The sequence below is a fragment of the Gymnoscopelus braueri genome, assembly GCF_963280865.1.
Source record: "Gymnoscopelus braueri genome assembly, chromosome: 1".
Classification (NCBI taxonomy): domain Eukaryota; kingdom Metazoa; phylum Chordata; class Actinopteri; order Myctophiformes; family Myctophidae; genus Gymnoscopelus; species Gymnoscopelus braueri.
The window spans coordinates 7,218,252-7,245,585 of record NC_137603.1 but is presented as its reverse complement, the minus strand read 5'-3'; the positions used below and the strand labels follow the sequence as shown (position 1 = coordinate 7,245,585).

Here is a 27,334-nt window from a genome sequence, read left to right as displayed (position 1 = left end):
CCCACCGGGCATTTGCCCGGTACGCCAAATGGCCAGTCCGCCCCTGCTTCTCTGAGTGACGATGGATCATCCCAAAGCTGTGTTACGGTGCCTAAAACAGCGTGCCTAATTTTTTTAATAGAACGACTTTATGCGTCCATGGCGGGTATTGTGTTAAGTAATTGGGTCTTATGATCAAAATAAGATTATAATGGTGTGTAAAAAATAAAAATAAAAAATGTGCCAAGGACAAGACCAAGTCTTTGCCACGGACATATTGATGACCCCTGGCCCGTATCATAAGAACGGCTTTACTTTAGTGGGAGAGCGAGGTTGAGTGAGAGTCAGTCACCCCAATGAAGAGAGAGAGAGAGAGAGGTGGATGGTACTAAAGCAACCTTTATTAAAAGAAAACATGGAGAGAGAACATCACAGAGACAAAATAGCTACAAATCTATTTCTTCTTTTTTCCTCATTTTGTTTCTCAAGTATATCCTGTTCACTCCAGACTTCAATAACAGCCGTTAAGCCCATTTTATACTCCGACACAGCGTAACAATCTAGGAGTTCTGTTCACCACGGGACCAATTTAATGGGATATACTTCAACCACTTGAACCCTAGACACTTAGTTTCATACCTGTACACTTTAGTATTTTAGCCGAATGTTCGCCACCCAGAATAGGGGACGCTAGCTAAGGGTTCAAGTGGTTAAAAGTGTGTCCTGGGGACAAATCCCAAAGACAAAACAACTCGCATCCATGGAGCACAGCAGTGGCGGCCATTTTGTTTACTGTGGCTCCATAGATAGAAAGTCCCTCCATTCAGCCCCATAGAGATTTCCGAAAATATATATATAACTTATTTTAGAGCCTGGAACCAAGCCATCCAGGCTACTGGTGAATCATGAACATAAAACATTATGATCAAAAAATGTCAAATTTAGTTTTTTTTTTAAACCGCAAAAAAAAGAAGTTGTAACTTTAAACCACCCCACAGGCCTGGATGGCTCGGTTCCAGGCTTAAAATAGTGAATATTCATATTTTCAATGAATGGGCTTTCTATCTGTGGAACCAGGTAAACAAAATGGCCGCCACTGCTCCTATGCTCCTATTGGAGACTGAGATTGTAGATCCTGTAAGAGTGTAGTTCAGAACGTAGGAACATTATTTTATAAACCTGGTGAGTCCTACAAAAAGCCAGTACAGTGCCTATTGGTATTTATATTTATAGCCACAACACTCCCTCCCTGGCAAGAAGCCACACAATCCCTGCCCTGTGGTGAAGGGGTTAAATTCTCATGATGTAAGTCACACACTGTAAACCATGCATGCTCACACACACACACACACACACACAGCCTCGCTCTGCCACACAAGCAAAACGCACACACACACACAGACACACACACACACACACACTCGCACGCACACCGCGACCAAAGTCTTTGGTCTAATTTGTTGTCAATTTTAAGCCCGATTTATGCTTCGTTGCGCCACACCGCCACAGACCAAAAATAGTCAATCTACAAGCTCACAGCGCTCACGGCCTGAGCTTGTAGATCGACTGTTTTTGTCACACGACGCCGGCGAGCAACGAAGCGTGCGTTAGGCTCCAGGTGGGGGGTGGGAGGGGGAGGGGCTGAAGAAGAGGGACAGATGTTTGAAGTCTGAAGGACGAACATGACGTCATGCACACAGCGGGTTTATTTATATTTATTTACAAAGCTGTCCCTGTCCCGTGTGTGTCTTCTGACGGGTGGGTCTTCTAGAGAAGCACAGGAGCACAGGGTTTCTAGGCTAGTGGATCCGGGTCAGCTCCTCCACGATCTTGATGACCTCGTCCACCGTGGCCTCGCGCTTCATCCCGCTGCCGTCGTCAATCTGGGGGAGAAAAAAAACCACGTACGACACGACGCACATGGAACAGTTAATCTCAATAGGGCTTGTTTTTCCTTTGACCACAATGTTAAAGTAATACTAGGTAACGTTTTCAACAAAACTAAAGTTAAATTGTATATCTTTTGCGAGTGGCAAAAGTTTCACAACACCCACTCCGTGAATTTCACCCCCGGAAGCCTTTTATTTATATATTTTCTATTGAACGTGTACGGGGGGGACTTTCCCGGGAAAATGACGTTCCTGGCCAACGTCATGACGTCGTGGCCGACGTCCTCAGGAACTACCGCAACGGTTTCCTGTTTGGCCAGGAACTACCGCGGTAATAGCAAAAAGGAACCTCACGCTGATGTTAAGAGAATGTAGGATTGGAAGATCGAAAAAGAACAGAAAAAGAAAGCACAGCTCATGGTAACTAATGCTCCACTGGCTAAGAGAAACGATCCGTAGATAGTATAAAACAATTAAAAGATCGCTTTTTGAAACGCTTCCGGCTTCCGGTGAAAACGAATGGAATTCTGGGTAATCGAGGATTACAGAAATTGTATGCAGTGACGGTAGTGACCAGCAGAGGTTGCTAAAAATCGTTATTTGGGATTCTGCATTGTACAACTTTAATATTTAGACAGCAGGTTATTTAGACAAAAGCTGGGTTCATTGTTTACCTGGTTTCAATGTACAGATTATTATTTTGATAGTATGATGCATTGGTTCTCAAAGTGGGGTCCCCAGCTAAATAAGTTAATATAGCGTCACAATCATTTTAACCACTTTAACCATTATTGTATACTTTGGCTATTCAAAAATAGCAGATCTACAAGCTCATCACGGCACCGAGTGCCAAGCTTGTAGATCTCAGATTTTTTTTAAATCATGGACATTTACGCAAATCTTTGAATATATATATTTTTTTAAAGACAACATTTGTAACTCAAATCTCTGCTTCCTGGGGGTCTCTGGAACAAAATATTTTGAGATGGGGGTCCACGGCCAAACACGTATAATTTTGGGGGTCCTTGACAAGTTTGAGAACCACTGGTATAATGTATAACCTGATGCTATAGGTTCTTGGTTTACCTGTCATCATAGCTTACTGAGGCACTACACCGTCTCTCTGCATTTGATGTATGCGTTTACCTTGCTAAATGCCTACTTTGTAATCGATTTAATAGATTATAAAAAGATGCCAATCTACAAGGTCAGAACCTTGGCGGTGGGTGACCTTGCAGATCGGCCATTTTCTTTATTTTTTGCACTACACCGTTGTATGTGGTTAATCAGACCGTATGTGTTGCTCATCTGTTTCTATTCTAACGAGTCTTTATAATTTGGTCTCATTTGGTATGCTCTGCTCTGCTGTGCTTGTATTGTCTTCTTTTTTTGCTGACATACTGTAAGTTTCCCTAGACAATATGAATAAACGCATACGCTTGCACAAAATATTTTGAGTAGTACAAGCACAATTAATTTGAATTTGTCTGCCAATTGGACGCTACTGAAAAGGCATTTATAGTTTGATGCACTGCAGAGTTCCTTGGCTTTCTATAAATAATGATATCATTTTTTTTGTACTTTAAAGTTTAAAGCGATATTTCACTTTCTAACATGTTTGGTGTCATTTTAACGTCTACTCAGTTTTTAAGTTACTTGATTGATTCAGTATTTAGATATTTGATATTAATTTTATCAGACACTAGTTAGACTCCCTAGTTCCTATCTAAACCCACTGTACGTTTTAAGTTACAATGGGTTTATATAGGAAGGGGAAGTGTCTGATGAATAACACATATCTAAATACTGAATAAATCAACTTAAAAACTGTTCGAGGTGAAACACAAGCCAGAGTAGATGTTAAAATGACCCCGAACATGTTTGAAAGTGAAAGAAAATGTATTTTTTAATACAGGTTCTTTTTTTCACCATTTCCTTTTGGACATACAAGGTGTCCACCCGACTGCAAAGAAGCTCCAGAACTATTCAGTGTTTTCTGCTGGCATGTTCTCTTTCATTTACAAAGTTCAAAACTAGATTACTCCTGATTCATAAAATCATAATGCACGAAAACCAAGGTTTGGTATTCTATGTAAGAGGCTAAAACCTAAGAAAACCAAGGTTTGGTATTCTATATAAAGAGGCACAAAAACTTCGAAAACCAAGGATTTGTATTCTATATAAAGAGGCACAAAACCTTCTAAAACCAAGGATTTGAATTCTATGTAAAAGATAGCTAAAAACCTTGACGTCTGCAAATGATCCATTGTGCCGTTTGTGTGGACATTTGTACAGCGCACACATCACATGTTCACAGTGAGATAAATAAGTATAGAAAATATAACTACTGAAAAACGTTTTTACTGAATGACTGGAGAACAGGAAAATATGTAAGTAATTACTTATGTAAGTACTGTAGGGAGTAGGGTTAGGATCCTTTAGAATTTCCTTAACGTTTCTATACATCTTTTAAAAAGACATTTCGACCTTCAATATAATTTTTGATGAACAGAAATTACATCATACACCTCCTGCATCTTGGCAGGAGCCAGATCTAAGAAGCTCTCTATAACAAGGGGTCTTTCAACAGGGGGTCCGGGACCCCTAGGGGGTCCTCAGAGTTACTACAATTAAAAAATATTTGTGAGATAGGATTATTATTATTTTTTCATTAACCACTTGAACCCTAGAATTCCTTTTCTGAAGGGAACATTAGCCGGAAATAGCAGATCTACAAGCTAGATCGGCTATTTTCGGCAAAGTGGTTTGGTGTAGGGGGGTTTAACTCTCTGAGTGCCAAAAAATAGTTATCCCGAGTTTTTTTCTGAATGCCCTCAGTGCCAAGAACGAGTTATCCAGAGTAAAAAAAAAATCATTCACTTCTTGTTTAACTTATTACTGAAAAAGGCTCCTGAGCAAAAAGGCTCCTCTCGGCTCCTGAGCACTTTTTTTTTTTACTTTAAAAAAAATTGCTGGCACAGTATGAACATATTTTTTTATTTCATTGGCACTGAGAGAGTTAAGTGGTTAAATGTTTGAAATGAACAAAAAAACATTAATTTACACAACACTGATGATAGTCAATGAAGCCATCTATGAAATGTATGAAAAAGTTTAACCCATTGAGACCTGAAGCCGATTCTACATGTCTCCTAAATCCCAACAGTTTTCTGAAAAACGTATGTTTCTATATCAGTGGTGCTCAATATTTTTCATGTCAAGGACCCCCAAAATGATATGTGTTTGGCCGTGGACCCCCATCAAAATATGTTGTTCCAGGGACCCCAAGAAGCAAAGATTTTAGTTAAAAATGTTCGCTTTGAAAATATATATATTCAAAGATTTGCACACATTTTCACGAATTTTCAAAAATAGCAGATCTACAAGCTCGTAGCGCGGCACTCGGTGCCGCGCTATGAGCTTGTATATCTGCTATTTTTGAATAGCCCAAAGTGTAAAATAATGCTTTTTAGCTCAAATCTAAAAATGACACAGTTCCAGGTCTTAATGGGTTAAACTGCAATGCTACACAAGTAAACAGTGTGTTGGGGGGTCCCTGCTTCATCTCTCTCTCAGCTAAAGGGGTCCTTGGCCTGAAAAACGTTGAAGAACCCTTGCTCTATAACATGGATGCACTGTATAGTTGGTGCATGTGTGTTCTGTACTGTACCTGTAGAGTGCTGACCACCTCCTGCATCTTGGCCCGGCCCAGATCTAAGAAGCTCTCTATGAGGTCTCCGTCGATGAAGCCCGTGGCCTGCTCCGTCTTACGCTCTGTGTGGAACGACCTCCAGGTGACAACGAGAGTCAAGGAACATCCATGTGTACGGTACATACCTTTTTGTGTCATTTCATTATGAAATAACATTATGAAATAATGTTATTTATTTCATAAGGTCATTAAAATATTCATTTTTTTCTCCCCCAGATGCAATATCCTGACGGCCCAGGTTGGAATCAGGGTTTAAGGGGTAATTTGGGTGAAAACAACGTTTTTTTTGTTTTGTTAAAAGCTTAAAGCTCTATATTCCGATAGTAATCATTGCTATAGGGTGTTTGTTCAGTAACAGGAGTCTCTCCAGCTCTTTAGTAAACAGAAAATACATTTTCAGGTGGGTTACACATTTTCAGCCAATCAGGGGAGAGTACCCATTTATCAGCTTACATTTTATACTGTTCCAGTTCCAATTTTGTTCTGCTCATTTCTTTGTGTCATCACTTCCAATTTCCCTTGTTTATCCTGTACCTTGTGTGAGTTCTCTCACCTGAAACTGCATTTTCTGCTTACCAAAGAGCTGGAGAGACATGGAGACTCCTGTTACTGAACACACACTCTACAGCAATGAGTACTATCAGAATATAGAGCTATTTAACACATATTTTAACCAAAGAAAACGTACACTTACCCTACCTGTTAGTGGAATGTAAAATATAGTGTGGAGGAAGAATAAAAGGACTAATATATCCACAACACAGGGTTGGGCAGAGGGCCTAATGTAGTCGGTCATGGCACATTCAAAAAATATGAACTAATCTCAAAAACAAATGGTGATGGCTGGCAGCCCAAACAACCTGCTGGTACACACAGATGTGCATTAATAACCTTGACTTATCTGGGCTGTAAGCGCAGTAATCCTTTTATCTGAACTAGCGTTGGTATTGTTGAAAATAGCGGAAAAGTTTTGCGAATTAATTCAGCCAGTTTGTTTGACCTGATAACGTTGTGGTCGGGTGTAAAACCTCGTATGTCACAAAACCCCTTACTTTTCAGGAAATGTGGAAAAATAACCTGGAACCAAAGTCACAAGCTGTTAATACTTTTCATAACCACTTTCACAATCCTAATATAAAAATTGGGTGGGCCGGTCGGCGGACCTCTGCCCCGTCACTATACCTCAGATATAACCATAAACAGAGTTCACTATGACTCAGACATAACCATAAACAGAGTTCACTATGACTCAGACATAACCATACACAGAGTTCACTATGACTCAGACATAACCATAAACAGAGTTCACTATGACTCAGACATAACCATATATAGAGTTCCCACTGCAGCTACACCCAAATATGTCATGCGTTATGCTGACTGTGATAGCATGACATTAGAAAAAGAAGGAAAAAAAAATCGTCTCTAAGAGTCGGATCGACAGTGTGTGTTGTGAGCTTAAATATCATCTATTTTGGCTACTTTTGCATAACACTCTTGAACACCAAAGTAGGGCATTAATTCGCAAAAACTAAAAACATAAAAAAAAAGGTTGAAACATGGACATACAAGGTTTCTGGCCGACAGTGACGATAACGTAGTTATCGGGGCAGAAACCTCTTCATCTCGATATTTTAACTTTTAGTTTTTTTTTCGTAAATTAACGCCCTACTTGATCATACTACAGCGTGACACAAAAGTGTCAAAAGCAGCAGATCCACAAGCTCGAAACGCGGCGCGAAGCGACGCGTTTCGAGCTTGTGGATCTGCTGCTTTCGTCGTTTTTGAATTTCAATCCTGAAAAGTAACAGTCTTGGACATACAGTATGAGGTTTCCACCCGACAAGAGTCTATATGATCATGCACGTGCACACATAGACATGAAAGGGGGCTTGAGCCCCTGCCCTTTACCCGTCGCTAAAAAAAGTGCCCTCTCCAGACTGGAGAAAAAGAAAAAAAATTCAACTGCCCCTAGCGGCCTAACGGTAAGGCCGACGTAAATGCCAGTGGATGTGTTGGATGCAGCTCAAAGTGAACTTTTCGCAGGTATCTAGTTTGTCTCCGTACGACCTTCTTTGCCCGTGTTATTAAAGAAAAACGGGCGAGAATGGCCAAAAATCGGCGATCGAAAATCGGCGAAAGTGGCCGTTTTCAAGATGTTTTGGCCATTATCTCTGGAACGGAATGTCCAATCTGCTCAGTTCAAAGCTTGTTGGGTGCGTGACGTTGAGTCCATTAAGCAGGCAGTGATACATTTTCGGGTTTTTGGGCCTAAAAGTATGGTAATTGTCCGTGAAACAAAATCCAAAAAGTGCCCTTTTGAAATTCCAGCCCCTGCCTCTCCAAATCCTTCTGCACGTCCCTGTATATGATCATTATTCCGCAGCCAGGAAACCATAAAGCCCTGGTTCTGACTGGAAAAATTACGACATATCATCATGGGCGCTGCTACGCTACGGCGTGGGTCGTCCCGTCACAAAGCAACAGCCCATTTCACGCATGAGATCATGGTGAAACACGGGGGGGGCCTGGTGGCGGTGTGTCACACACGGTCGAGGTTTATATTAACAACCGTCATCATTGTTCCGGGTGTGAAGTTTTCACTGCCGCCGTTGACAGGCCTATAACGTGACAGACGGGTAACCATGCATGATGCAGACGAGAGAGAAAAAAGGATATAAGCTGTGCTCGATCTTGCCCACGCTCTTGATGACCTTGTTCAGACGGTTCTGCAGATCCAGGAGGAGGCTGTACCAGCCCTCAGACAGGGACGTCACCAGACCTACACGCGCACGCACACGCACACACACACACACACACACACACACACACACACAGAGACGTCAGTCAACAATGCAACACAACAATAAACATACTAAAACATTATTACACGGCTTGGTTGAATGCTTGATTCTGATTGGTCAATCACTGAATTAACCCATTAAGACAGGGAACACATCTGTCATTTTTAGATTTCTTTAGGCTATTCAAAAATATTTTTGAAAAATCGCGAAAATGTGTGCAAATTAATTCTTTCAGTGCCATGCTTATTTATGGAATTTGGGTTCTGAGTGCCACAACCAAAATTAATTGTAAAAGAAAAAGTGCTTAGGAGCCGAGATACAGCCTTTTTCAGTAAAAAGTTAAACAAGAAGTGAATGGAGCAGCAAATCTTCAAATCATCATATCTTGGGTTCTGAACATGTTTTTCAAAAAAAAAAAAAAAGGTTAATATATTTATATTATTTTAAAGCGAATTTTTTTAACTCAAATCCTTGCTTCATGGGGGTCCCTGGAACAAAATATTTTGAGATGGGGGGCAAAATACATTTAATTTTGGGGGTCCTTGACATGAAAAGGTTTGAGCACCACTGATATAGAAACATATGTTTTTCAGAATACTGTTGGGATGTAGAAGACATTTGTAGAATCGGCTTCAGGTCTTAAAGGGTTAAGCGGTGTGTTATTTCTTAATGACCGATGACAAGACTCTATAACAGACCGCTTTCTAATCAAAGACTCAGAGCACAGGTCTGCTCATATCAACCTGCACGGCTTGTAAACAAACACTCTCATTTACAGCTAAACATTGCTCTCAAGAACGTTTTTGCCGTAAGCAAGGAAATACTTTGTTTTGTTGTTACTTTTGGGTAAATGTATTGGTTTATTTATTAAGTAGTCGTGTAATTAGGCACCTCCGCTACCGTGTGGGTGCCCAATTCATTTATCAATAATGACTGGCAACACGTCGATTAGCCCTTTGCATAAAACATAATATCGTCACTGTTGGGAGGAAAACGACCTGCTTTTCAGGAAATGGAAGAAAAAAAAAGACCTGTGTTCCAATGTAGTTATCATTTAGTCACCAACTCTGAAATACTTTTTCATTGGTCCAATATTTATAACACCCACAGAGAGACACTTCACCACTTTCACATTATATCTTAAGTACTGAAAATTCGATCTACAAGCTCAGTGGGCTTGTAAATCAGCTATCGTCTCTACTTTTGTACGGCACAAGTACAAGTAGGGCATTCATTCACCAAAAAAAAAAAACATTACAGGTTGCAATATGGAGATACAAGGTTCCTGCCTGTCGGCAGCCATATTTCACACACGTGTAACTTCACTTCACACGTTTGTTTTTCACACATCGCCAAAAGATATGGAAACAGAGGGTGGAGGGGGAAAAAAAGAACATCATCAACACCACCACATGAAGGAACAGGAACATAATTACAGTGGCAGCTGTAACAGGTGGCTGGTGGCTACAGACACTACGGTGCTTTCTGTTATCCTTCCTTTCTTTCTTAGGTTCTATAAATCAAGGCATTCCTTGGAAAAAGTTACAAAGAAAGCTAAAATGAAAAACTAAACAAAAAAGTGTCTACTTTATGCACACATAAACCTAGCTAAAACTAATCAAACATCAAACGGAATGAAATTAATATTTCATTTTTCTCAGAGTAACTACAGGGGCTCCGCCAAATATTTGTGTGATGGGGGACATTAGCCGAAAATAGCAGATCCACAAGCTCACGACGCCTCGCGCTGCGAGGCGTCGTGAGCTTGTAGATCTGCTATTTTCAGAGTTGGTGTAGAGGGAAAAAGAGCAAACCAAGTACAGAGCCAACAGAGGTGAAGTTGAATAAATAATGAGGGTTTAGAAGGTTAACTGTCTGAAAATGCACATTAACATGAATCCAACATATTAATACAAAACAATGTGTGTCAAACAAGTCTATGATTATGAAGCTATCTATGACATCTATGAAAAAGTTTAATCTGCAACACAATTGTAAACAATGTAGTTGGGGGGTCCCTGCTTCATCTCTCTCTCTGCTAAGGGGTCCTTGGGCTGAAAACGTTGAAGACCCCTGAGCCCATTAAGCCCCACAATGGGCTTGACATGACTCAGCTTAACGGTACTGTTATGTGTCAGCTTCATAACACGTAAGTGTTTCACAGAAGGAACAGGATGTAGGACTGGGCAATATAATGATATTATAGTGATATCATGACATGGCATAAGTGCTGTATTTTCAGTTTTTTTAATCACTTAAGCATGACTTAAGTCCTGCCCGTGGGCAAATCGTGGCACGAGGCCAGACTTAATATGGCCCACAGCTTCCTTCCTAAAATGCATTATTCATGGCCCGTCAGTATAGTCATGTGAAATTTCTTCACTTTCTTAACTGCTTGTTCCTTGTGTTGTTGCGTTTTGAGCTTGCAGATCAGCTATTTTTGAATAGCCAATGTACAAATGTGGCAGATTTTGATGCTATATTTACTCATTTAGGGAGACCTTCTGGAACCCCCTCAAGGACCCCTGTTCCTTGTGTTGTTGTGGTGTTACGGTACCGCCCTTGTTCCACTAAAGGTCGGTGCAGCGCGATTCAAATTATTAATAATTGAGGTGCAATTATGGTGGACATAATGACCTCACATGACAAGCGTCATTGAAGCTTTCTAACCAGGGCCTTAATACCTCCCTGCATTAAAGACCCATCTCAGTAATCTTTATTCATGCAGAAATACGTTGAACCAAGGAAGTAAAAATTGTCCTGAATCGTTGATTAGGAATGATAAAACATAACAATGGTCCAACTTTTCACAGGCAGGTTAATGTTTTGGATAACTCCAGAACACAATGGATGGATGTCTAATGATAGAAGTCATTAATTTGGTCTGATGGGCTGATGACTCTGTAGGAATGTGACGTGAACCCTAGCGTCCCTATTCTGGGCAGGTCATGTCAGGCAAACATTCAGCCAAAAATACCTCAGTTGTGAGCTTGTAGATCTGCTATTTCTGCAAAGATATTTGGTGCATGAGGGGACAAATGAGGGGAGCAAGGACTCCGGTCAACAAATTACATAGGGTTTAAGAGGTTAATATTCTATATATATGTGAACGATTTTGATTTTTTTCCCCATTTCACACGAAAGCAGAAAGTCATATTAAAAAGAATGAGTGAAGAGTTTTGAAACTACAGCTTATAGAACTGAAGTCAAGTTAAAAACCGTAAGCAGAGAAATCACCATTTGAATGTCTCACATTCAAAGATAGTACTCTGCTCTCTTACTAAGCTATCTGTCCCATCATGCTTTGCAGGATTTGCATTTCTTTTGTCTGCTGGGCTGCTCTTAGTTTCCTGTATGGTCATTGAGAACAAACGTTCGCCTCTGCCCCCTGCTGGAACCGGCTGGAACCGGTAGTACAGGAACATACAAATAGCAATGATATTTTGTTAAAACCGTCGTGTAAATGTAGCTAATACATCTTTCTTTGAGATTTACATTAGACAAGCCAACAGACTAGTGATAACTTTCAAAACGTTCAGGTATAAATCGTGGATTTTACAGTGAACTTGCAACATTATGGACGAAACTGAGGTAATTGTTCGATGGCCAGCTCTAACCTTATATCTTACCCACATGTTTATGTATTTATTTCATATTTACATGTCGATTTAAGCTCTGACATTTATGTCAGACATACTCTAGTATGTGAAGAGTGTTGCTGTACTATTAACTCATTTTGAACACATTTGTTTAAAATGTTCTGCTTTTCTGAACAATGGCTTTTAGCGAGAAAACTGTCTCTCCTTCAAAAACGGTCACATATATCCCCAATCACTACATTTCTTCTTAATTGATCTCATACAGTATTTAGCCAGGTAAGTTTAATGTTGTGCTGTGCTATGTGATGTTTGCTACAGTAGTTCTTATATTTGTGTGTGTGTGTGTGTGTGTGTGTGTGTGTGTGTGTGTGTGTGTGTGTGTGTGTGTGTGTGTGTGTGTGTGTGTGTGAGAGTGTGAGAGTGTGAGTGTGTTTTGTGTGTGTTGTGTGTGTTGTGTGTGTGTGTGTGTGTGTGTGTGTGTGTGTGTGTGTGTGTGTGTGTGTTGAGATGAGTAATTCTTTTAATTATTTGTTTAGGAGAGTACCCGGAATAATCCTTTAGGCTTCCCTTCCCTTCCTACACCAACCACTGTCTTTTTTATTCAATGCACTGGTATCCTCTTTATTGTGCAATAAACTAAACTAATTTGACTGGGTCATTATTTACAATAATGACCTGGATGCTAAATAGTGTGTCCATCCTTTCTCTCTTTAAACAAAACAAAAAAATCCTTTTAGGACGATCCAATTTCCCAGGACCGGTGCAAGCTTCCAAAGAGGACAAAAGATGCTCTGAAGACCCACACACACACACACACACACACACACACACACACACACACACACACAAAGCCAAGCACCAAAAACCCTGGGCATAAAAATGTGTATAAAACTGTGTGAACGAATGCACAAAAACAGAAATATGCAGATACATTCTTTTTTTTGGTGTCAGATTTATGTGCGAGTTTCCACGTGAGCCGACTACAAACGCACACGCCTCGTTTGTGCATGAGTCTGTTTACACATTAACCCATTAAGACCTGAGGCGATTCTTAAAAATGTTTTCTAAATCCTAACAGTTTAAAAAAAAGAAAGAAAGATTTTTCAAAAATAGCAGATCTACAAGCTCATAGCGCGGCAACGAGTGCCGCGCTATGAGCTTGTATATCTGCTATTTCTGAATAGCCAAAGAAATCTAAAGTGACACAGATGCGTTCCAGGTCTTAATGGGTTAAGAGTTTTAAATAAATGATCAACGTTTCAGCCTAAAATGCGTGTTTTGGAAGTGCTGGGAGCCACGACACGACTGGGATACAGAACACTTGACAGTTTATACTGTCAAGTGTTGTGTGAGAGTTTATAAACAGATTTCTTTTTAAAATAGTTTTGCTGTTGTTAATCTCGCCATAATTTCAATTCATCAGCTATTCTCTCAGTTTTTGGATTCTTCATTCACTGTGTGCAGGCACGCGAGAGAAAAAAGAACATTCTCCATGAATTAAAGGCATCACAGAGTGAGTAATTGATAGACCAAAAAGTTATTTTGAAGGGGAAGTATTCCTTGAGCTCGAGCGGCGCAGCGCTTGAGTAGCTGCCCACCTCCGCAGAGTCTAGGGGTTGGAATCCACAGTGGTTTTCGAACCCCGGCTTTGTTCGTCAATACCAGTGGTTCTCAACCAGCGGTCCTTGAGGGGGTTTCCAGGTGGTCCCCAGCTAAATGATGGAGAGTTGGTAACCAAATGGACCCTTATAGATCTTTAACTCTTGAGAGTGTAAAATGAAACCAAATGGATCAACACTGGCCTGTTATCTCTCCTATGGTACCAACATAAATACAGCATGATGGAATTGTGGACAAAATCTTATACAACGACAACAAAATATCTTGGGTTTTGGGTCTGAGAGTCTAAAATCTAAGCGCCAAGTTTATGAATTAAGTTTCATTATACTTATTTTTGTCCCGGGGTAGTCTTCACTGTAGCATCCCATTGCTGTGTGTGGGTTTGCCACGCACGAATGAACTGATTTGGGGCGTATTTAACTGATACTAAGCACTTGATTTCCCTAGTGCATAACTGTATTTGGTAAAAGATCGAAGTTGAATATTGTGTATTTTGGGAATACATTTTCAATTATTAAAATAATCCGTGGCTAATAAGGCAAATATGCCTTAACCCATTAAGACCTGAGGCCGCTTCTAAAGATTTTCAAAATCCTAAAAAAAAAATCGGAAAAAAATATTTTAAAAATAATTTTCACGATTTTTCAAAAATAGCAGATCTACAAGCTCGTAGCGCGGCACTCGGTGCCGCGCTATGAGCTTGTATATCTGCTATTTTTGAATATCCTAAAGAAATCTAAAAGTGACACAGATGCGTCCCAGGTATTAATGGGTTAATACATTATAATTGCCCTCTAACAAAAAATGTAAACAATACAATATTGTATTTATTTTAGAAATAGTTAATCTTTTACTGGAGGGGGACAACACCCGTCGCAGGTTGATGATGTCATTTGTCCATGTGTGGTGCAGCCACATGTGTTTTTATTATTATATTTTAGTTCTATGCCTTAATGCATTAATTATAATGCATTAAGGCATATTTGGCTTATTAGCCAGGGATCATTTTAATCCAGTGCAATATTTACGTGTAGCCCTTGGTTAACTGTTTGCCATACAAGGCATGCGTAGGGCTCATTTGTCTGTGTTGGGGGTGTGGTGATAGCCTGGTATCCAGCCTGCTTCGCTACGTTCGGCGGACTTTTTTTTCTCTCTTCGCTTCTCAGTCTGGAAAGCCTCCCATTGGGAGGTTTTGCAGAACTACACTGGAACTACATATGTTACGTTGGGCAACGTCGTTGCTGATTGGATGTTGTTCAAACGAATGACGAATCACAACGATCACACTGTTTTTTTGGTCCCGCCCCGCACCACAGACCAATCAGAAGCCCCAGGTTCGATTCGAACCTTTTGGCATGTCCCGCCTCCCTTGGAGATAGGAGGCTTTCCAGACTGAGAAGCGAAGAGAGAAAATAAAGTCCGCCGAACGTAGCGAAGCAGGCTGGATACCAGGCTAGTGTGGTGATGGAATGATATAACACTCTTTTGTTGCTTCAAAATGAAGATTCACGTGGCAGCGACAGGGCTCCGTAGATATGCCCATGAACAGCACGAACAAGCAGACACACAGGTTACTCTGGTAATGACATTTGATTGGTAGTCTAGACAGGACATTGTTCCGCAGAGAGAGGTGGAGACATTTCTACAATAAGCTTGTCTCCAGGGCCAGAGTAAATCAGCTAACATCGTCCTAACTGTCCATGGACCTGCTTTTTTGCACTTCTCCGTAATAAACTATGTCATATATTTGAGTCTGAAGTCTTTTCCTAAAAGAGTTCTTTCTGCAAGGGGTGAGAGAGAATAGTTTTGTCTCCAGCAGTTCTCCAATGCTGGGATATTGCATTGGAACCAAAGGGAAGCTTCACAACTGTGTCGCCTCCGAGACAACCATGGGAGTTTGTAAGTCGTCTATTTTCGCGGCGCGACGCGGCCGTACGCCCGAAGTATGAATCGGGTTTAACCAATTTAGACCGGGAACGCATCCGTGTACTTTTAGATTTATTTGGGCTATTAAAAAAATAGCAGCTATACAAGCTCCACGCTATGAGCTTGTAGATCTGCTATATTTTTTTTTAATCATGAAAATTTGCACAAATCTTTACACGTCTTCTAAAATCCTAACAATTTTTCGAAAAAAAGTTATGTTGTTAAATCAGTTGTTCTCAAACCTTTTCATGTCAAGGACCCCCTAAATTATGTTTTTGGCTGCTGAACGCCATCCAAATATGTTGTTCCAGGGACCCCCAGAAGCAAAGATTTGAGTAAAACATTTTGTTTCAACAAATATATGAATTCAAAGACTTGTAGATATGCTTTTTTTTCAAAAAAAGCATATCTACAAGCTCATAGCGCGGCACTCGGTGCCGCGCTATGAGCTTGTAGATCTGCTATTTTTGAATATTTTTTAGTATAAATGAATGGTTATAGCTCAAATCTAAAATGACACAGATGCGTTCCTGGATTGAATGGGTTATAAGTGTAGAGAGAGACTGGGGTGTGCAAATAATAGTTGTGGAGTGTTTTCCCTGGTGACAGGCGTACAGTAGCAACAGCGTTTCCCCCCTTTGGGTTTGGTTATGGAAGCTTGTTAGTGTTGTAGAGAAACGTAAAGTGGAGCGGCTGTCTCGGGGGCACGTCCGTGGTCTCGGTGGGGTAGGGCTTTGCTGTGGGAAAAAACATGCTCAATAGCAGTGGTGTAAAGTACATTTACTCAAGTACTGTACTTAAGTACAATTCTGAGGTTCTACTTTGGTGGAGTATTTCAAATGTTCAGTACTTTTACTTCTACTCCACTACATCTCAGAGGCAAATATTGTGCTTTTACTCCACTACAATTATTTGACAGCTTTAGTTACTATTTTCAAAAGATTTGTATACATTTGAAAACTTGTGAAATGGGACTCATTCTGCATGACGAGTACTTTCTACTTTTGGTAATTTAAGTACATTTTTGATACCAATACTTTTGTACTTTCACTCAAGTAAATTTTGAATTCCAGACTTTTACTTGTAACAGAGTATTTCTACATTGCAGTATTGATACTTTTACTTATAAGTAAAACATGTGAATACTTTTCCCACCACTGCTCAACAGAAAACACACCACTGAGATTCCCCACTGAGAACAGTAGGGAAGCGCTTAGAGGTAAAATTAAGGCCATGTCCACAATGATCTGTGATCTCCACTCAACTCATTTATTTCATCTTTACTTTGCTCGTCTGAGCGCCACTAATTTGCTTTTTGAGTAACGAGGGGTAAAATTATTCTTTTCCTGCCTTTACCTTTTTTTTCCCAGTGAGAGAAAGGAGTCAAGAGGGTTAGGATGTTTTTAGAAAGCCGTTAAATCCGACAGGGAATGGAAAATAAATCACCAAAGGCATGGACTTAAAAGGCCAGACTCAGTGAACTTACCCCCTCCATCTCCCCTGGCAGATTACACTGTATATATCGTTGCTGTCGGAGCAGAAAGCTCTTATCTCCACATTCTAACTTTAGCTTTTATTGTAAATTAACGCCCCTACTTGACCATACTACAGCGTCACACAAAAGCATTGAAAGTAGTAGATCTACAAGCTCGAAACGTGGCGTAAAGCGCCGCGTTTCGAGCTTGTAGATCTGCTACTTTTGCTATTTTCTTTTATTTGAATCCTGAAAACTAAAAGTAACAGTTTTGAACACATGAACTTTTCACCCGACACAGACGGTATCGTTGCCGTCGGGCAGAAACCTCATATGTCCATATTTCAACGTATGTCTTTTCATAAACGAATGCCCTGCTTCGTCCTGCAACAGTGTCATGCGAAAATAGCACGATCTACAAGTGGCGCGTTGTTGTGAGCTTGTAGATCTGCCATTTTTGCTTTCTATTTTAATAGCTTGTGTCCAAATAACTTCACAGGATCAACTGGAACACAGTATGTTGTTCCAGGGACCCCCAGAAGCAAAGATTTGAGTTACAAATGTTCGCTTTAAAAATATATAAGATTTGCTCAAAGATTTGCACACATTTTCACAATAAAAAAATAAATAGCAGATCTACAAGCTCATAGGGGCGGCCATAGCTGAGTGGTTAGTGAGCCCGCCTAGAGAGCCAGAGGCCCTGGTTGCCCCAGGTACGATTCCAGGCCAGGCCAGCAAATGTGTCGATGAAATGAAATATGTCCCTGAGCAAGACTCTTAACCCCTAATTGCTCACAGGCCCTCATTGGAAACAAGACCGCAAGGACTTTCATGAACGTCCTGTTAAAAGGAATTATCCTTATAGTAGCGCATAATAGCGCTGCACTCTGTGCGCTATGAGCTTGTATATCTGCTATTTTTGAATAGCGAAATAAATCTTAAAATGACATATGATGCGTTCCCGGATTGAGCGGGTTAATTTGTTGAAAAGTAACCGTTTTGGGATGAGATTTACAGTATATCTACCTATCTATCTATCTATCTAGAGCGATAGAGCGATATATATATATATATATATATATATATATATATATATATATATATATATAGACACTTGACATGCAGCCAACGTGGCTGTCAGTCCAAAGGCTGTCAGTGGGACCTAATTGTCTCTGTGCCAGATGGACAAGGTGGGCTCAGTGAGGTGACCCCCAGCGTGCTGCGCCGTGTGTGTGCTCTTACCGATCATGCCGTTGACGGTGCCGAACAGCACGGAGCCCTGGGTGGGGGTGGAGCTCTCGCCCAGGTTCTGCAGCACCAGCGAGCCATGGGAGAAGACGTTGACGAACTCCCCCAGGTGGAAGACCCCCACCTCCTGCAGGTGCTGTCTCTCCTCGTCTGTGGTGGCCGCGCTGCGTGGTGGGGAGAGAAGAGAAGATCAGTGTTATTTTCATTGGACTAAAAACTATGACTAAAAATGTTTGTCGACTACCTTTATTCTAACCTCGCATCACCAGACTTTTCCACCGCGGAGGAAAGCCTGGTATTTGTTCTAAACCGAGCCCTGTGATCCGGTTTAGAAAAAAATAAAACGGTGGTTCCGGTGGCTGGTTCAGGTTGGCGTTGCATTGTTTTTGTTCCGCACATAATGCGAATTAGAAACTAAACGAGTATACCAAACTAAACACATTTTAAACTAGGGGAATCATTTTGGAGGTGTATGGCAACCAGTGGTTCCGATTGGTGGTTCCGGCTGCCTGATGACGTAAAGTTATTTCCGCTCCGACCGGATCAGAAACCCGAAAAAGGGTATTGATCCCAGGCTACCTTTTTTTCACTGACGAAAACTACATTAAAACTAAGCAATGATGACTACAACTATGACTAAATATATTTACAATTTCGTCAAATAAAAACTATGTGAGAATGTTAGGGAGGAACTGGTGGAGCAGAGATCCAGTAGAACTAAGACGAGTCATTTTATGCTTGGCTGTACACAGGTGTCAGGCACCGAAAATAGCCGCCGCACACAGCCAAGTTTAAATCATGCATTACGACGCCATCAAGGCCCGCCAACATTAGCTTCTGTAGACTAAAAACAACTCTAGATTTAGTTGACTAAAATCTCTCTTTTTTTCTTAAAACTTTGTTTTTCCACAGAAGCATTCAACATCAAAAGTTGGTACTTATACAGATACGTAAAAGCTTCCTCCAGTGCAATCCATCAAATACTAAAATAGCTGTAAACAGGTTGAATTATCACCCCAAAAACTCACAGGAAATACAGGTTAAAAAAACAAAACAAAACAGATAAACACAGAACAAGACAGAGCAAAACAACATCAGTCAAACAGTACATATCCATGACACATCTAAAGTCCGCACAACACCCCCGCCACAGCAAGCCCACCACATCAGGTTCCACCAGACCTCAGGTATCCCGACTAAAACAACTAAAAGATTTCAGATGACTAAAATGTGACTAAAACGAAATAAAAAAGCACACCCAGTGTGAAGAGAGTGGTGCCTTTGATGAGTTAATTACTAGTGTAACTGGTTGCATCTTTGTGTTGCAATCAGCTGCAGTGTTGCTCATACGGACGGACGGACAGACACACACACAAAGTCAGTCCTTGGAGTGGCTAGCACCACTCAAAAATTAACATTCGAGAGAAACATTTTTTTCCAGAAAAAAACTGAAATAAGAATATGGGGGTGGGCTGAAAGAAAATTAACCCAGTCAACCAAGTATAAAAAAAACTATATTTAGTTGACCAGGGTCCCCCAGGGCACCACACTTCCCCTCGACATCAAGTCTCTTTGCGATAAACACACAATGTTTGGCCCCAGAATAGGGATTCTAGAACAAGGATGTTTGTGGGGAAAAAAAGAAGCAGAAAGAGGAGAGTAATTACAATTCAGACAGACAGACAGAGAGAGTGAGAGCGAGGGGAGAGGTCAAAGACAAGGAGATCAGGGGAGAAATGGATGTAAAAACAAAAGGAAAGCGGAGCCGACGAGTGTCAGAGATTAGAGCCACAGGAGCACAGGGGAGGCAGAGAGGTTGCAGATGTTTTGAAAAGGTCAGAGCGATAGAGACATACAGAATGAGGAGGAGGTGATAAAGGCCACAGACCATGAAGCAGTGGAGAGATGCCACCGCTATAAAAACTAAAACAAAAAGGTTAAGTGTCTCCAGCCATGAGACCAGACACAGTAGATAGCCATTATCAAACTATTGACCGACTCGCTGCATCCTCTACTTCCTTCTTGTCATTTTTTATGGGAAATTGATCACAATTAATGGGGGGGGGAAGGGCACGCTGGGAGTGTCTAAACTCGTCACCCGTATTTAGGCTAAATCCTGAAGCCATAGACAATGTATGAAACCCCTGTGACAGCTTTTACTTGTCTGGGACGGTGGTTCTCAAAGTGGGGTCCCCTTGAGGGGGTTCCAGGGGGTCCCCAGCTAAATTAGTTATAAAACATAAAAATCTATTTAACCACTTTTAACCTACTGTAAGCTTGACATGGAGGAGTTTGAGGACCAAGGTCTGGGATATGGGTACAATGATCTGATTCAGAGCTGTAAGCCCTACCACAGTCACCATGGGGACTATAATGGTCCAATACTGGCACTGAGTAACTGCACTGAACAAATCAATGGTTGGATGTGCCAACATTTTCTTTAATTAAACAACGACGAAAAAACTGAAGTTACTTTTCGGAGCCAAGGAAGAACAATTAAAAGTGCTATGCTTCAATTGGAAATGTTCAAAAACCACAAACCAAGCCAGAAGTCTTGGGGGTGTAGTCATTGACTCGGACCTGAATTTTAACAGCCACATTTAAGACAATTACAAAGTCAGCCTCGTGTCACTTTGAGAAAATAATCAAGGATTAACGGATTTGTTCTCAGCAGGATTTGGAAATGCATTCATCTTCAGTCAGACGTCTTTATACTGTGTGGGTCTCCCTGAAAAATAGATCAGACGAGACGACTGCATTTGGATTCAGAATGCTGCTGCTCGGCTTCCCTAATAAAAGTATTTTATTATTACATAACAGGGACTTATTTCTGATTAAACTTCCTTCTAGTTTGTTTTCTTTTCTCATCTTTCTGGAGGCCAAAAGAGGAGCTAGTACTAGTTTCCCGGTAGACAGACGACCCCCCACCCCTTTTTTGTATATATATATTTTTTCATGCTTCTTTTTTTTTTGTACAAAGTGTTATTTTTTATCTGTATATTTTTATGTTATTGAACTGTTTGGTTGCTACTATATATGTCTACGAAATGAATACCAAGGACCTCAACGGAAACAAGTCTGCAAGGACTTTTTTGGACGGACCTTTTAGACAAAAGTATTATAAATGTAACTGATGTTTTACATTCTTTTTGCCTAATAAAATTTTCAATCAATCAATTCTTCAACCGTCGAATACCAGTGGTGTAAAGTAACTAAGTACATGTACTCCACTACAATTATATGAAAACTTTAGATACTAGTTACTTTGTAGATTTTGATTATCATTACAAATCACACTAACCACTTCAGCCTTGCGTTGCATTGCGACGCATTGTGAGTTTGTAGATCGGCTATTTTCAAATGATTTTTTTTTACATTTTGAACTTCTGCACAATGAGTACTTTTACTTTTGGTACTTTGATTATATTTTGATGCCAATACATTTGTACTCAAGTACTTTTTTGAATATGGGACTTCTACGTACTTGTAACACGAGTATATCTACACTGTGGTATTGTTACTTTGAGTATATCTACACTGTGGTATTGTTACTTTGAGTATATCTACACTGTGGTATTGTTACTTTGAGTATATCTACACTGTGGTATTGTTACTTTGAGTATATCTACACTGTGGTATTGTTACTTTGAGTATATCTACACTGTGGTATTGTTACTTTGAGTATATCTACACTGTGGTATTGCTATCGGAGCACTTCTTCCACCCCGTTAACCAAATATAAGTAAAGTTTGTTGACATGGCTGCCAACCTCCTCTGTGTGGGAGTGGGTGGCTGCACAGCACCATGACGCCCAGGCAACACAGGAATGAACGGGGAAACTAGATCTCACAGGGAATGCGTTTCATGGAATCCTGCATAATATAGCTGCTGTCGGGGCAGAAACCTCTTATCTCCATATTCTAACTTTGTGTGTTTTATCGTAAATTAACACCCCTACTTGATCATACTAAGGCGTAACACAAAAGCATCAAAAGTAGCAGATCTACAAGCTCGAAACGCGGCGCGAAGCGACGCGTTTCGAGCTTGTAGATCTGCTACTTTTGATACTTTTGAATGTGAATCCTGAAAAGTAAACCGTTTTGGACAGAGACGATATCCCGTATGATGCGTTAACCTGAGTGCCAGAATTATTTCTGGCTATGTGGTCCCAGAGATTTTTCAATTTATCTTAGATTTTCAAGTATGGTAGTCACACAATTTTTTATCTCTAATTCTTTTTACCACCTGGTGTGGTTTCACAAATGTCAACGAGGTCATCGCGACCTAGTTGACATTAATTGTCTACTTTTGAAAATAGCATGTCTGGGCCAAAAATACATAGTAAAAAAAGAATCTTCAAAACATGATATCTTGGGTTCTGAAGGTTTTTTTTTTTTTTTTGATTTTTTTTTCTCAAAAACACGTGAAACATGTCATTGGCATGTTGCGCCATTGCGGTAAAACACGGGAAACATCATTGGCACTCAATGAGTTAATAATGCTTGATGTGTTACAGGACAGTGTGTGGTTGTGTTGGTTGGTATTAGCTGACAGCTACTGTAGGCTGCTGGGTGCATCCAGAGAGAGAGAGACCACTGGAAGATCTACCGCCTACCGATGGGTCTGGTGATGACATCTACATTCAAAGTATGGGCTTAGATAGAACAGCAGAGAAAAGCCCTCCACTAACAACACGCCTACACACCCTCCATAGAGCTATATAACACCTAGAGGACGCGCCGGACATCTCCCGCCCATTCATGTCAATGAAGTTTCTCAGCCAGCGAGTACACCCTCTGTCCAGGTAATCATTAGGTCTGTCATTGTGCACATAATAATCGCATATGCATCGGTGTTCTTTATGCGTCTGACGTCAGTGGTTATCAAACCTTTGTATGCATGTGGCTGCCAACCCCCCCCGTCTGAAAATATTTTGTGCCAGGGAACCCTTTACAAGATTTGTGTTGTTAAAATGTTTCAAAAATATTCAAAAGTAAAAAATAAATAAAAATCGCCTTGTCATGGATATTTTTTAGTTGTTGTGGTTTGTGGTCTCCCTTCTGGCTCCCTAACTGTGGAACAAACTCCCCATTGCAGTTAGAACTGCAGATTCACTCCCGATTTTCCGCCGTAATCTGAAGACTCACCTCTCCAGACTCCTACCGTAGCCCGTAGCACTTGACCTAGCTTTGACGACTATGCAGTCTTATGCAAAGGGTTAAAATGTTGTTTAAACAGATGCCAGGTTCATTTTGTTTACCTGGCATCCTATAGTTACTATAGTTTCAATGTAAAGATTATTTATTTTTTGATATAGTGTTTAGACTGATGCTATAGGTTCTTGGTTTACCCATCATCCTAGATTACTGAGGCACTACACTGTATCTCTGCATTTTATGTATGCATTTACCTTGCTTACTGTAAGTCGCTCTGGATAAAGAGTGTCTGCTAAATGCCTAAATGTCTAAATTGGATGCGTCCTCACCTGTCCTTCTGGCAGACAAACAGGTTGAAGGCGTTCTCTGCACCCAGGAAGTTGTCGTCGTCCAGGATTTCCACGGCGCTCATCCAGTTGGGGTTGAAGTCACGTGCAATCTGAGAAAAACACATACATAAATAAAAGAGTTAATAACACATGAGTGATACAGCTGGTGGTTAGCCCACACTGGATTTCTTGTCCCCTTGTTAATACTCCATCAAGACCACACGGTGCAGTTTACAATCCAGGGTCCTAAACTGACTTCATAAATCACGTTTATAGAAAATAAGATTTCCAAGATTCATGTAAAAGAAGGTACTACATTTGTATTAACTGTTGCACTAATGACAAAACTACTTCACCGGCACAATATAGAGTTTGATAAATATACAAGCTAAACTTTCTGGTGGTGTGGGAACCTGCCCTTATAACATGACCTTGAAAGCACTTTGTTGTGTGTAGAGCCCTTCGTATGTGGCACAGGCGTGCGCGCACACACACGCATGCACACACTATACTTGTGAGGACATGAATATTTTAGGATTTCTTTTTTACATTATGCCTATTTTTTTGTTTTTGTTTAATAATCAAAATCTACAAAGTAACTAGTAACTAAAGTTTTCAAATAATTGTAGTGGAGTAAAAGCACAATATTTGTCTCTGAGATGTAGTGGAGTAGAAGTAAAAGTAAAGAAAATTGGACATACTCCAGTAGAGTAAAAGTACTTCAAAATGATACTTAAGTACAGCACTTGAGTAAACATACTTAGTTACTTTGCACCACTGACACACACACACACACACACACACACAGTTAGAACCGTCTCATTTCCAGGCAGTCGGACAGCCTGAGCAATTGAAAACCTAACTTTCTCTAGCGGAACACATCTTGGTGGGGTTACTCCACTGGTTACAGTCTTGTCTGTTTAGTGGCCTAACAATTGAATTGGAATTGGAATTCTTCAAGGAGTGCTTAATAAGAAGTCTAATCATTCAATGGCACACAGCCCCAAAAAAAAGAAGAGAGAGAAGGTCGTCGAAACGTGACATTTTCATGAATAAAAAAGAAAGGATTAATGTTTTTGCTGTGGGATGCTGTCAAGGTGCTGAACTAGCCCTTCAGCCAGCGTGAGCCCTCATACTAAGCATAGATAATTCACTAGAAATATAAAACATTGATCTACGGTTAAAGGAGTACTTCACCCAAAACATTACACATTTTCTATCGATTACACACCCCACGAAGCCTTGGATTCATGGAGATCTTTTTGTTTTTGTCACACTCCTGAGCCAATGATTTGATGACCGGCGGAGTCTACTACTGAGCAGCCACACTGGCAACATTTTTCAAAAGAATTTCATAAATAGAAAAAAAATTTTTTTAAATCGTTGTTGTTCGGCAGGAACTCCATTTTTCCGCTTTTGCATTTTTTGAACACCCTTTATGTCTGTGTGTTGGTAAAAAAAATATTTAACCAATGAAAAGTATTAAAAAGCGCTTCTGACAAAACCAGCTAACTCCATTGGATAGGATAAGGATAATTCCTTTTAACAGGACGTTCATGAAAGTCCTTGCGGGCTTGTTTCCAATGAGGGCCTGTGAGCAATTAGGGGTTAAGAGTCTTGCTCAGGGACAAATTTCATTTCATCGACACATAGGCTGGCGTGGCCTGGAATCGTACCTGGGGAAACCAGGGCCTCTGGCTCCCTAGGCGGGCTCACTAACCACTCAGCTATGGCCGCCCTCAATCCTCGATCCTCAAACTTTCTGCTAAACCAGCTAGCTCCAGCAAAGGGGGGTGGAGTTAGCTGGTTTTGCTGACTCCAGGCTCCACCCCCTGTTGACCTCCAACCTCATTGTGAGCTTGGAGGTCCATTCAGCTGTTCTTATCAATGATGAACAAAGCCTCCTAACTCCATTTTTTTGTTTTTTTTTTCAGTTTCGTTTTTTTCATTTCCTGAAAAATGAACATTTTGGAGTTGGCTGGTTCCTGCCGGACAGCAGATAAATCAAAGATATTCCATAAATTAGAAAACAAATGTTTAAGTAGTAGTGAAAATAGCAGATCTACAAGCTCACAATGTGTTGCATTGCGACGTGTTGTGGGTTTGGGTCCTGGGGAGTTTGGGTCCTGGGGAGATATAATTTTTTTGTTTGTTCCAGAGCTAAAAAGTTTTGGAAACATTGCTTTAACTGATGTGGTTCATAAAACACATCATAAGAGCTTGTGTGTTCTCTCTCTCTCTCTCTCTGAAGTGTCGTGTCCATAGCCCTCATCAGAGACACAAGTAGGGACCATAAGTGGTACCATCTTATACTAAGCATTAGTGAGGGCCAATTATACGGAGATGGGCAGAAAATTGGTGAAGTTGTTCATTAACATTTCCATTTCTGAGTTTAGAGACCATCACGCCAAAGAAAGAATTCCCCATCTCCATCCATTATCTTCAGCACAGTCGTTATGTTTCATTCAATCACTGGAGAGCGTTCCTGGGCTGACTGAACGTAGCTCAGAGACTCTCAGGGAAATTGCTCTCATCATAAGAGCCTGTGCCCTTATCAGCCAGGTACTCAAATGGAAAACACTTTCATCATGCCAGCCTGCCTCCGCTACTCCTCTCACAAAGACGCCGCCGACGCCAGGGACCGATGCACACAGGGCACACAGGACACATTGAAATACCCACTTCCCATTTTCTCAAATCAAAGCTTGTGCACTAAAAAGGGTTTGGCACAGAAATTAGCCTCTCAAACATAAAAAAAAAGCATCAATGCTGAATGAAGTCAGTCCTATAGCACATGACAAGGGACATCATTTTGTCCTGTAGTACACAACAATGGACAGCACATGTCTTGATGTGAGCTCCTTAACTCTTCCAGTGCCATGCTTATTTATGGAATTTTGGGTGCCACAACCAAAATTAATTGTAAAAAAAAAGTGCTTAGGAGCCGAGATACAGCCTTTTTCAGTAAGAAGTTAAACAAAGAGTGAATGGAGCAGCAAATCTTCAAATCATCATATCTTGGGTTCTGAACATGTTTTTTTTTTTTTTATGACGTATTTTCATGACGTCTTGGCGCTCAAGGCGTCAGGCCTCGTGACGTCTTAGACGTCATGTGGCACTGAATGAGTTAATTAACTAATAACGGTTATGAAAAAAACATTCAAAATGGTCTTTCTGTACAACCAGCTAACCATCCAATAATATTCTTCTTTTTTTCTTTCTTTTTGTTTTACATTGGAATATGGAATGTGTTCCAAGGGCCACATGAAAACTCCCCAGGGGCTGAATTTGGCCCGCGGGCCACCAGTTGATATGGAGATACGAGGTTTGTAGGTGGGTAGGTCTGTCGGGCAGACCTACTGAATTTGAATCCAGAAAAGTAACAGTTTTGGACAGTTTTTGACAGGTTTCCACCGGACAGAGACGATATTCATCTTTATAATGTTCTTTCATAAACAAATGCCCTATTTAACCCTTTAAGACCTGGAGAAGCAACCGTGTCATTTTTAGATTTGAGCTAAAAAGCCTTATTTTACACTTTGGCTATTCAAAAATAGCAGATATACAAGCCCATAGCGCGGCACCGAGTGCCGCGCTA

The 27,334-nt window shown here is 40.6% G+C and overlaps 1 protein-coding gene across 2 annotated transcripts in view; it reads right to left on the bottom strand.

The window, feature by feature from the left end:
- Nucleotides 1-358: 358 nt before the first annotated feature.
- ddb1 (damage-specific DNA binding protein 1) overlaps nt 359-27,334 on the bottom strand; it is a 119,266-nt gene continuing 92,290 nt past the window's right edge. The window contains exons 23-28 of one of the 2 annotated variants that reach the window (XR_013933526.1): nt 23,737-23,846; nt 18,246-18,415; nt 8,260-8,362; nt 5,539-5,662; nt 1,564-1,862; nt 359-1,511 (exon numbers count right to left, since the gene is read on the bottom strand). Coding sequence is in view for 1 of the 2 variants with exons in the window: in XM_080434512.1 (XP_080290638.1) it covers nt 1,779-1,862; nt 5,539-5,662; nt 8,260-8,362; nt 18,246-18,415; nt 23,737-23,846 (591 nt within the window). In the remaining variant the exon portion in view is untranslated. Of the gene's footprint in view, nt 1,863-5,538; nt 5,663-8,259; nt 8,363-18,245; nt 18,416-23,736; nt 23,847-27,334 lie in introns of both variants that reach the window. The other variant, XM_080434512.1, reaches the window with a different exon arrangement.